An 11,969-nucleotide genomic window follows, 5' to 3' on the forward strand; every position below is an offset into this window, starting at 1 on the left:
AAAGGAGGTTGTGGAGAGGAGGGAGCTGGGCTCTTCTCCCAAGTGACAGGGGACAGGACGAGAGGGAATGGTCTTAAGCTCCACCAGGGGAGGTTCAAGGTGGACATTAGGAAAAAAATTTTCACAGAAAGGGTCATTGGGCACTGGAACAGTCTGCCCAGGGAGGGGGTTGATTCACCTTCCCTGGAGGTGTTTAAGGCACAGGTGGACGAGGTGGTGAGGAACATGGTTTAGTGATTGATAGGAATGGTTAGACTCAATGATCCACTGGGTCTTTTCCAACCTGGTGATTGTATGAGTCTAAAGTGAGCATCCTGGAGACCTGCCCAGGGCTCTGCAGCTGGGAGTGACCTTGGTGCAGGATCTGACCCTGCAGCTCCAACAGCACATCCCGCAGGGGGCTGTTTACAGGAGGAGCTCACAGCTTAACCAGAGTTCTTGCAACATGGGTATTTTTAGCCCATCTGAGTGGTGGTGTTTATTTTTCTGTTGTGCCTTTTCACCTTTCCCAGGGATTTTATTGCTTAGAGCCATGCGAGTGTCTCTGCTGGCTTCTGCATTGACCCGAGCTGCCTCCGTCACTCTGGCTCCGTCCACCCATGCGTTGCTCATCCAATAACCCATGTGCAGTGAGGTGACAGGCTGTGACTGGCAGAAGCACCTCAGCTTACCTTGGACCAGATTCTTCCCCGGGGCTGGGATGCCTATGTTACAACTTGAATGTACGCATGAGGCTCACGATGTATGTGCAATCCCCCCCCCGCCCCCTCCACATTGGGATGGGACAAAATAGAGGAACATTGCAAGCTTGTTTATTGTCAGTGTTTCAAATCAGTATTTTTTATTACAGAGACTCATCAGGTTGCTTACACTGTGGCAGGAATTTAATAATATAAGACACAGGGAACATTCAGAGGTAAAAAGTTCTCAGCCTGTGAGACTTAACCATCGCTTTGCTCCTGTCAGGACTCTCTCTATAAAGCAAAATCCAAATGCCTTCTCCCTTCCCTCCTGCCCATCCCTTAAAACCCAAAATCCAAACCAGGAAAAAAACATTGCAGCCTTTCCCTTAAGCGTGTGGCAAGCACACCTCTTTCTGGGCAAAACCATCCCTTCCAAGCCTAACAGCTTCCCTGGGAGAGCAGGGCTGGAATTTAAGCACAACCAAGGCAGAGGTGGGAAGTGCTCAAGGGCACAGTGATCTGTGGGGAGCCAAGAGCTTTGTCTCAGCTACAGCAGAATCACAACAGCAAGGTCAGCCACGCACACTCTGGGGGGAACAGGCTGCCGCACCCTATCTCCCTTGCAGCACAGAAAACACAACAGCAGTACAATGAGTAATGGTAAAGCACGTAGCACTTTCAAACCTTTATTTTTTCAAGGGGATTTTACAGGATGGGATGCATTTTGTTTTAAATTCTGTGTGTTTTCTTATTTGTTTGGTTAGCCCTTTTTTTGTGCCCAATGATTGTTAAATTCAAGCCCTGGGAATTAAAAAAAAAAAGGAAGAATGAAATCCTGCCACTCTGCATCTTTCTCGTCCCCCTCCATCTCTACTACCATGAGCTGGGTGACTGCAATGTCACCTCCAGCTGCTCTGCTCGCAAAGTCCAATCCTCCTACATCCTCTGGCTCTGCCTTCCCTTGCTGGTGGTCTGTAACAGGGGGGGCAGTGAATCAGCTGAGAGGTCTTTGTGTCTATGCTGACGTGTCCAAGAACGTGCTGTTAGTAAGAAGTTATGAGAAGTTGATCCGAGAGCGGATACCAAGCTGGAGTGGATATTTAGGACAGGAACAGGGTTGGTCAATGGTACAGAGACAGTGAGAGAGAAAGGGTTGGTAAGAGCAGGAGGAAACAGCCGAGTGAGTAATCTAGTGGTAATAGATTAGGCTATGAACGAGGACTGTTATTTCTCTTAGCACCGTTACTACATATCTTTAGACCTATATTAGCACCTTGTTCCCAGGGAAAAACAAAAGCGGTTTAAAAACCAAAGGAAGTGGGAAGGTTAAAACAAGACAAAGTTGGCAGCAGAGAAGGAAGCTGGGGGTTTAGATCACAAGATCCTTGTCTATGTCCTCTGTGGAAGGAAAAGAGAGAGACAAAGTTAGGAGGCAGATGCTGCCAGGATCCTGCTGCTCCTGCACTCCCCCCTCCCCACGCTCTCCCATTTTTCCCTCCCCAGAACCGGCTGTAACACATTGCTTCATCCCAAGTGGGGGCTTTGAGGGTGCTTTTCAGTGTCCTCTCCACTCCCCGTTCCTTCCCTACTCATTACTTACTCTCCTTGATGCCAAAGCAGCTGGCCCACTCCTCCAGGGCGATGTACTTGTCATTATCCAGGTCACAAGCCTCGAAGAAGCGGGTGGTGCAGTGCTCCATGGGGATGAGAGGGGCACGGAGTGGGGCCAGTTCAGTGTGGGACAGGTACCTGTTGAGGTGACCGCATGCTCAATGTGCCATCCGCCACCACCAGCTGTCCTCCCATGGGAGGGAAGATGCTCTGCCAGGTGTAGGGGCCTCAGCATTCTCTCTAGTTTGATTGCTGTCCCCATGCCCTCCCAGTACCCACCACTGAACGTCATGAAGGTCAAGAACTGGTATGGGCTTTTGCTACTGGCTGTGCTAGTCACAAAATAGCTGGCAGCTGGGGGTCCTCGCCAAATGCCCCCACCACGTGGGTCTGTGTGTTTGTGATAGCACTTGTGCCCATCCAGCTCGCAGCTAAGCCAGCAGCTGCTACTTCAGCTGCTGAAGTTATCTCAATGCCTTTGGAATAAGATATTTTAGGGAACTATCGTACGACAGTAAATCTGAGAAGACAGGAACTCCACACCCAAGTGAGATGGGAGCTGGTGGGGGTGTCCCTCTTTCTGCTGTTTGCAGAAGGCAAAACTGCCTCTCCATCAGTCTAGTTTGTTGCAGCCCCTGCCAAATGCGTGCAGGGTTTGTTCCTCCACAGTATGTTGCCTGTGCCTCTGCCACCAGCCACCCACTGTGTCACATCTCCAGCCCTGACATCTTCTGCCACCATGTTTCCCTGGTCCTCATGCAGGTAGGTCCTGGTGAGGGCCCCTGTCCTGCTCCTGCTGACACTCACCCATCAATGGGGTGCTGGTCCAGCTGCCCAAACTGCCAGTGCACGGGGAAGATGTACATGTTGTAGTTCTTCTCAAAGTCACGGGCCAGCAGCTCCACAGTGTGGTCACCAGCCTCCAGGCGCTTCTCATTCTCATGGATCTTCTTCACCTGTTTGCAGGAGAGGCCAGGGAGAACTTGTCAATGAGGGAATGGGGTGTAAGGGGAGACCCTGGGAGGGGCTTTATATGGAGTGTCCACAGGTCATTTGGGATGGGCTCCCCATGTATGTGGGCTCTGTGGATAAGGTGAGCTCCCAGGCATCTTCCCCAACCCCTCACCTTGAGTTTCTGCTTCTCAGTCAGCAGGTTGTTGTCCTCATCACGCTCGTACAGAGTGATCAGCACATTCTTGAGCCAGTCCCGCATGCGCAGAGGGAACTCGGTCAGCTCCGTGTCCAGGCAAGCAGGGATGACTGGAAGCCATATGCAGTGGTCAGCCCAGCAACTGGACATACTGCCCCAGGCATGCAGCTCCGGTGCCCTCCCACCTCGGCCCTGCATCTGCCTGGACCATGGGCTACGGTCAGGTTAGGCGTCCCCTTGTCTAAAGAAATAGCTCCACTCACATTTGCAAGGTCCAATGTAGTCCAGGTGCAGCTTGTGCCCCTTCTTGGTTCCCTCCAGGGTGCACTTGGTGGCAAAGAAATGGCAGGAGGAATCGTAGGTCTTGTTGTCGGTGCCGCAGACCTGCACAGGGTGGGCAAGTGCTCCGTCAGGGACTGCAGATGCCAGCCTTGCTGGGGATTCAGCAAGGAGAGCCTCCAAATGAGATGTTTAACTTTTTTCCTGAGGTGAAGGACAGCTCCTTGTTCATCACTGGCTGAGGCCAGATGGGGACTGGCCACCCTGACTCCCCCACCATTTCTGGCATGTGAGGTCCTTCCCTGCTCTGATCCATCAAACAGCTTCTGTCCTCACCTTTTCAAAGACACCGGCAGTGGCTGGGCAGCTGGAAGGGTCCTGGCACACACACATGGGTGAGTTGTTGTCATCTACCTCGCACACCTTGCCGTGCTTGCAGTGGTGGTTCTGGCAGGGATCTGAGAGAGAGCAGGGAGCAAAGTCACAGCCTGCCCCATCCTCGCCTCTCACAAGCTCTCTGGGGCATCTCAGCGCAGAGGGAAGACAGAGACTTCACCAGGGACAGCCCCCAGCATCATTCCCTGCACTGGGAAGGTGTGAGGGTTTCCAGAAACCCATGTTAGTCCCCAGGCCTCCTTTCTGTAACCATACAATACAATGGTTTTTGTTGTTAAAAGGAGGTTACAGAGAATCCAGTGCGGTAAAGAGGGTGGGCACCTCTTTTGCTTTTAAGTGTGTATATGGGCTGGCATCACCCTTGTGCTACAGCCCTTCCCAAAGATGTCCCTCAGTGTCTGGGGTGGCTAAAGCTCTCCCACCCAGGGAAGGGACAGTATCTCTGCTTGCTGGAGGTCAGGGGGAGTGACTTACTCTCTGCGACAATCTCTTCTACATCTTCTGTGGGTTCCTCAAACTCTCCCACCTCTACCTGGACAGGGTTAGCACCCACGGGCTCCTGCAAAAGAAGTCAGTGTTTCTGGTAGGGGCTCAATAAGAGCTCAGCCCCATTCCTGGGGGGCAGAGCAGACCCCACGTTCCCCCTGTTCCTCCAAGCTTCAGAGAAGCTCTTCTCAGGCTGGGTGCTGCAGGGGGTGATGAGGAGGAGCAGAGTCACCTACCTCTGTTGTGGGGTCTTCAATGACCTCCGTCTCATCAGGGAGAGCCTCCTGCTGCAGGGGAAAAGGACCATGAGCTAGAGTCTGTGGGGTGGACAATCCCAAGGGGTGCAGGGCCACACACAGGTTTCCTCTCTACCCACTACCCCCCACACCTTGGGAATTTCTTTGTTATAAAAGAAAATCCCCATCAGATAGGTTGTATGGACAACCCTGACAGCAGAGAAGCGCCCTTGTCTCCTGTACTTACCGGAGCTGCCAAGGCTTTGCCTGCCAGGCAGAGAAGGAAAAAAATCCAGGCCCTCATCATTTGGCAAACCCTGAATAAAGAAGAGAAAAAGGAGGGATGAGGAAGGAGTCTGCCGTGTGCCACTCAGCTCCGAACTGAGCTCATGGCTGGCAGTTAAACGCTTAGAAAAGGGTGTTTTCTTTGTTTCCTGCTTTGTCTGTTCAGTGTCACAGCCCCACATGCTGGCTTTTCTAGCCAAAACCTTAAGCCAAATCATGTTTCCAAGACAAATTCTTTTGATTTTGCAGAATGGGATGGCGGAGGTTTAGAGTTCTGTTGCTTTCCTGGATGACTTCAGAAAAATTGCAATCAAAATAGCAGCTCCCCTTTCCTTCACAGGAGTTTTTTTGACCAAAATTCCCCTATATTTCATGTTAAAAGCCCCTGATCTGAGCCCCAGCTACAAGCAGCAAAACTCTCTGCCATTTTGTTTGTCAATCAGAAAAAATGAAAGTAGAGGTAGGAAAATGAGAAAGAGAGATGGTGAGACAGGGCACTTGAGAGTTAAATCCTATGGAAAACCTTTTCTCACATGGACATAGACATCTCTAGGCGTATCAGGGACCAGTTCCCCATGCCTAGCAGTCCCAAATGTTGGGATCTCTGCTGTAGTTTTATCTTTTCCTGTTTAGACCTGAAGGTCCCAAAACTGAGTTTGAGGGATCCAGGACACCTTGGTGGTGTGTCCTGCTAGGTGATGAGCCCTAGGAGGATGAGCCCTTTGCACCCTCCTGATTTGGGCCACAGCAGGGACTCTGTAGGATGAGAGAACCAGGCAGCCGGATTAACACCAGCCGTGATGTGAGCCAGGAGGAAAGTGCAGCTGCTGAGATCACCCTGTCCTTGTACCCCCTGGTTCCTGTTTGGCAGGATTGAGCCCCTCTGTGTGAAGGCAGAGAGGAGCTCAGCTGGCCGCTTAATATGCTGGTAGCATCCCACTCCTGACAGCAAGGGCTGCCTGCTCCCTTCCGCCTGCCGGTAGAGTGAAACACCCCTTGTTTGTCTTCTGCCAGTGAGGGGACTTGTCCCGCTGCCAAGGCTTCCGCTGCCTCCCTTCCGCTCACCCTGTTCTGCTCCACCTGCACGGCTGGGACATCACATCCCAGCAGCTCCCTGAGGCTGGGCGGGTGGATGGCTTCATTAATGGTTGGACTCGATGATCTGGTGGGTCTCTTCCAACCTGGTGATTCTATGATTCTATGATTCTATGATTGGGACAAAGAGTTAGATAAGGTGTTGTCTTCTCTCCCAGTGAGCATGGCTGGATATCTCATTTGCCTGTGCATCCTTTCCCTTCCTCCCCATGCACGGTAGCTGTAGAAAACTGTGCCGACACTGCGCTGCCAGGGCACCAGCCAGGCTGGGCTGTGATTCTTAATTTAGCAAGGTTTGGCCATGCAGAGACTGAAATCCTCCTTCCAACCTGAGCCACACTCAGCCCTGTCTGGGTGCCCATGGAAAATGGGTGCTGGGGTGCGGAGAGTAGCTTCACAGGGGCATTGGAGGGCTGGGAGCACAAGGTGCTGGGGATGGATGCTGTGGTGAGACAGAGGACCTCTGGAGAGAGAGGCTGTGGGTGTGGGGAATAAGTCAAATCGCTCTGCTAAGGCTGCCGCTGAGCAGCTCCCTCCTCTCTCTCAGGACTTACTGTCCCTTCCTCTTGCCTTTATTTGCTCTGGAAGCTGCTGAGAGCTCTCCATGCATTTGCCAAGAGAGATCACTGGTTCTTTGCTTCTGGAAGGGTGGTTTGTGAGGGGAGGTGGAAAAGTACTGGTAAATCTGGCCATCTCCTCCCTTGCTGCTATCCCCTGGCTTGTAAAGGCTCCTCCTGGGCTTCAACCAAGGAGCTTATTTGCTTTGGATGATGCTCTGAGGTTCAGTGATGCCTGGTGGGCAGAAACATAGCAGTGCCCAGCATGGAAGAGAGGGCAATATATGTACACGTGGAAGATGGCATTAAGAATATCCCAACCCCAGACCAAGGTCCTCTCAGATCATTTCCCCAACCCCATAAATTCCTGAATTTCAAAGTCTGGGCATGCAGTAAGCTGGGGTCAGGGAATTACATGCTTTCTAGGAGCCAGCAGACAGTCCAAGCTGCCAGTGTTGTGTTTGGCGGAAGAAAGGACATGAAAGAGTCTGAGCAAACAAGTTGTGCAGAGGTGTCTCGCGCTGGAGATGGGAAAAGTTTACTTGAAAAACAACATCCTCCTGGAGGCAGAGCACAGTGGACATTGCAGTGTCTGTGAGCCCCTGGCTGTTTTGCAAAGTCATGCTCTTTCCTGAATGCCTGGTGGCCAAAAGTCTTGAAATAGAGGGTCAAGAGCCCTGCATGTGGAGCTGCTCCAGCAGAAGATCCTGGCCCATGGTGTTGGTCTCCATCCTTGTGAACCTACCATGGTCCTGCTGTCCAAAATGATGCTTTTCGGAGCTGGCAGCTGGGCCATACCATGAGCTCCACATCCATCCCCCAGCCAGAGGGGCTCAGGGGGATCCCTGTGAGTGGCTCTGCACTGGGAATGCCTGGCACTGCCCTCTAGCAGCCCCATAGGTGGCACAGGGCAGCATGAGGGGCAGAGCAGTGGAGTGCAGCAGGTGGTCATTTTGGGCAGAAGAAAACAGGACTGGGAGAAGTTTTAGCAAGCAGGGATTTAGACCCTTCTGTTTCCCAAAGGAATCAACAGAAGCCAGCACATTGTGGGCACAGAATGAGCCGCTGAATATAAAATAGGAGAAGCCTGCATGATCACCACCCCCTTCTGACTCCTGATTGATGATGATGGAGAAGAAGGCCTGGCATCTGGCTGTAGGACCCATGGCCTGAACTGCCTTTCTAATGCTTGACTGCAATTGCATCCCAAGTGGGGACTTCAGTTCCTGCGTAAACAGTCTTATGGCTCCCATTAACCCCTCTCAGTGGTTTATCTTTCTAGTATGGCCCAGGCTATCCCTCAGCACTGGCTGCTCATTGCATTTTGCAACAAGAGAGCCACAGGATGTATAAAAAGATCTGAGACTGACCCTCAGCACCTCCATAAATTCAAAGCAGGCTACTCTGGCAAACTCTTTTACCCTCTGGTAATCTGGTAGCACCTCATAAGTTTCTTCTGCTGGGGAAAACACCCTACACTAATGCATGGATGAGAGTCTCTGTCACTGCGTTCCACTGGTCCCTCTTGTCTCTTCCTGCTCAGCCTGGGGGCTTTTGTGGGCTGGGGGAGCTCATGGACCAGGTGGCTGCAGCTTCTGGAGAAGGTTCCATGGATGGTGGAGCGTGGTCCATGTGGCACTGGTCCTGTCCAGGGTTACATAACGGGGCTGCCACGTTAGCGTGGGGAGGAGTCTTTGCCTGGCCAGTTTGTCAGCTCCTCCCTAGGGCCACTGGGATGACCCCAGCTTCCACCATTAACCCGGGCAAGGGGCCCTGCTGCCACCTCCCATCACCAGCTGTGGAGAGCAGGAGTGGGTAATGGTTGAGCAAAACCCCTCCCAGGTCTCAGCTCTCCAGCTGCTCCCCAGCCTGGCCATGCAAGCACAGCAGGGTCTGCTGCGCCCACCCTCCATTTGCTCATTGCTTTTCCAGGTCTCCACCGGGTCTGACACATCCCAGCACCTCAGACCGAATGTAAAGGCAGGACCAGCCCAGAAAAAGCTTCTGCCTACACACCCCACCATGGGCCATGGTTTTCAAGGCACAAATGAGTGACCAAGTGTGGCCCCTGCAGAGACACAATATGAGGGCAGTGGCCCCATCATCTGGCCCTGACTTAGCTGTGCAAGCAAGACCCTCTGAGCATCACTCAGCCAGCCATCCCCGGGCTAACATTTGGTTTGAAGCCAGATTTGTTTGCGTGAGTCCCCATAAAGCTCCCTGCTGAACAGATTCCTGCATGTTGGGGCCGTGCTGCTGGGGTGCTGGCTCGCCCAGACGTGCTGCAGCTGCACTGGGTCCCCAGGGAGTGGGGCAGGAGCAGAGAGCTGGGGAGAAGCCAGCCTGGCTCCTGCCACCTGCACAGTCCCCTCGCACGCAATGTGCAGGCTCACAAAGCCAAGCTAGGTTTAGATAGAAGTGAAATCCCCTTTACCTCATGCACATACTTACACACTCCCAGGAAAACACAGGACAGATCTACCTGCCACATCTGTTCATGCAGAGTCACTAGAGACATGGCTACACCACAACACTGTAATAACTCTTTCACCTTACAGAGACCTGAGCAGCTGTGATTGCATTAATTAACACTCCAGATCTTACAGGGCTTATTGATGGCAAGAGCCCGTGTGCCACTCTAGTTGCGTGCAACCTTGACACTGTCATAGTTTGTCTAGGTTCCAAATTGCATCCATGCTGGGAAACAGTTAAATAAGTACCAAGAAATGCCATCTGCATGGATGAGACCTGGGTTGCAAGGAGCGGTTCACAAATGAGCCCTTGGCAGACCTCAGTTGGAAGGGCAGGAGATACAGCATTTTTCTGTCCCACCTGAGCTTTTCCTTTTGTTCGGACTGGATGGGGGGCAGTGCCAAAGCAGCCCGGATGCATCTATGCCAGGTGCAAGCGGTCCCTCTGGCTCCCGGGGGATGCGGTAAGCTGATCTCACACAGCTCCACAGAGGGAGGGAAGAAACCGTCCACTAAATATGTCTGCAAAAATGCAAACCATCTTCAAAGCATTCCCTGGACCCTCCCTGCCACAGCCGCTCCAGCGATAACAGCCTTGACATCCCTCCGACCAGAGGACCCAGAAAAGGTTTCCATGGGAGCCGACATTCCTCTGGGGCTGAGTCATGGAAGAGCAGAGGGCTGTGGAAGGAGGGGCTTGAAAAAGTTTGAAAAGTTTATTTCTCCTCTTCCCCCTCCCGACACCGCCCGCATCCCAGCTCCTGCCTATGTGGCAGACAATAGCTTGGCTTTAGCTGCTGCGCGGAATGCGACAGCCTTTTATTTCCACTTAAAACTCGCCTGATCAACCCTAACAAACGGCTGTGATTTACTTTTGGTCCTTTTGGAAGGTTGCTGAGTTTTTAGGCTGTTCCAAGTTGGTAGCAACTGAGTGCTGGAAGCACCAGCGACCTTCCTGGTGCCCCCAGTTTCGCTCTAACTTGAAACGGTTGCCTTTAGGTTTGGGTGGGAGTTCAACCCTCATCCTCTTACATTTCTTTTTCTTGGCTGGATGCAACAGAGTGGAGCTTTCTCAGAAGAGAGACACAAAGAGCAGAGTTAGACTGCCGCGCACGTCACCAGGACGGGAAGGACAGCGGCTGCCTTTAAAGGAAACAAATCCTCAGCTCTTCTGCGTGGACCTAAAATTATGCCTGACTGAGCCCAAGTTCTTAAAACATTAAAAAAAAAAAAAGGAGCAAAAAAAAAAGGCTTTGTTCCCCCTCTCCTGCAACCTCTGTCCAACAGTTGATCAGCTGGAGTTAAGCAAACTAGGGCAGCAGGACTTGAAATAGTTTCAAAATCTGCCTGGAACAAAAAGCCAACTGTCTTTCTTTGGTTCTTTTTTTTTTAGGCGAAATAAGAGCAGCTGAACTGAAAAAAAAAAGTGCAGAGATGAAGTCAACAGCTCTTTTGTTCTTCCTCTAGATATTCTGGTGAGTAAAACATCACCTGCAAACGCACCTCAGGCTGGGTGTAATCGGGACTGGTTTGTAAGATCTGATTTGCTCTGCAGGTTGGTTTGATGTCCCCATACTTTGGTCTCATGAATCTCGCTAAGGAAATACCCCACAACTGAAAATCCAGAAGGGAAGAAGGGAGGAGAGAGGAAAAATTATGGCAGGTTAAAGCATTAAAGCTGGGGGGCTGGCAGAGAAATACAGTAACAGACTCGGTTTAGGACTGGAGATGCTGCCAAGTGAAGAAAGAGAAGTCAGGAAGGGCCTCTAAATGCATCACTCAGGGTGGGACGGAGGATGCCGTGGGATCCCAAGGATGCATTGCTGGGCACAGGATGCATCCCACGGGCCAGGGACCCCATGAGTGGGGCTGTTGGAGCTCCCACTTGGGAGAAGCAGCACAGCAAAGGCAAACACGAAGGTCTCGGGCCATACCTCGTAGTCCTGGCAGCCGGGCTGAGGAAACTTCAGGCGCTTGGACGGGCTGGAGGAATCTGCAGGTTTTAGAAGGAGGCAGGAGGAAGCCAAAGGGTGGGCTGGGTTTCCAGCTGCCTCTCCTCCTCCCCGTTATCTTTCCAAATCGGTCTCTTCCTCTCCGTCTCTCCCCAGTGGGCAGTCCCACCCGCCCGAAAGACAGGCTGAGGCACAGCCTGGGTCCAAAGGATAGACCAGAGAAATCAAGCGGGGCTGGAGATCAAGAGGGTCTCTTGCAGGGACAGTTCAGCCCCCATCACAACCTTCCCAGCAGAGTCACGTTCACAGCAGCTGCCTGCACTGCCAAAACAAGTTTGTCAGTTCTCCGGCTCTCACGGGCTAACAGCATGGGGGAAGCAGGGAGGAAAATCATCTCTCTGCTTGGTTTCTGCACCTCTTGGCACCTTGTAATTTAAATGTTAAATGCTGTCATTTCACGAAGTAGTCCAGTCCCTAAGCTGGTGTTGCCCAGCCTCAGGGGGATGCAGAGGAAGGCAGGAGCATCCTCACTCCTCCATCCTCTCTCCTGACACTGCTACCATCTGGGACTGTCTTGTGGGGAGGGAGAGCATGATCCAGAGAATGTAGGGAGTTATGACATGTCTGAAATATATTTCTAGTAGGCAGAGAAGTGCTGGGATGGGAGATGTGATGCTCAGCAGATTGGTCTCTCTGCTGTGATTATCGTTCAGCAGATCTGGACTGATTGAGCAAAATCCACAGCTGAAATTGCCGATCGCCTTTTCA

General features: G+C 52.1%; 1 protein-coding gene across 1 annotated transcript; it reads right to left on the reverse strand.

Annotated features, from left to right (window-relative positions):
- Positions 1-1,338: 1,338 nt before the first annotated feature.
- Positions 1,339-11,329, reverse strand: SPARC (secreted protein acidic and cysteine rich). The gene is made up of 10 exons (XM_069869015.1): positions 11,184-11,329; positions 5,089-5,158; positions 4,842-4,892; positions 4,594-4,678; positions 4,060-4,181; positions 3,708-3,828; positions 3,421-3,554; positions 3,102-3,250; positions 2,284-2,432; positions 1,339-2,081 (listed from the first exon to the last, which is right to left on the reverse strand). Exons 2-10 carry the CDS (start codon positions 5,146-5,148, stop codon positions 2,053-2,055), a joined length of 900 nt encoding a protein of 299 aa, XP_069725116.1. The 5' UTR covers positions 5,149-5,158; positions 11,184-11,329; the 3' UTR covers positions 1,339-2,052.
- Between the last annotated feature and the right edge of the window lie 640 nt (positions 11,330-11,969).

The sequence above is a fragment of the Phaenicophaeus curvirostris genome, chromosome 15, assembly GCF_032191515.1.
Source record: "Phaenicophaeus curvirostris isolate KB17595 chromosome 15, BPBGC_Pcur_1.0, whole genome shotgun sequence".
In the NCBI taxonomy this organism is placed as follows: domain Eukaryota; kingdom Metazoa; phylum Chordata; class Aves; order Cuculiformes; family Cuculidae; genus Phaenicophaeus; species Phaenicophaeus curvirostris.

Excerpts from the sequence above, each read along its gene's own strand:
- SPARC (XM_069869015.1), bottom strand. The coding sequence starts at position 5,148 with ATGATGAGGGCCTGGATTTTTTTCCTTCTCTGCCTGGCAGGCAAAGCC. Across the intron at positions 4,679-4,841 it reads TTGAAGACCCCACAACAGAG|GAGCCCGTGGGTGCTAACCC; the intron begins GTAGGTGACTCT and ends CTTCTTTTGCAG. Across the intron at positions 3,829-4,059 it reads CTGCCGGTGTCTTTGAAAAG|GTCTGCGGCACCGACAACAA; the intron begins GTGAGGACAGAA and ends CACCCTGTGCAG.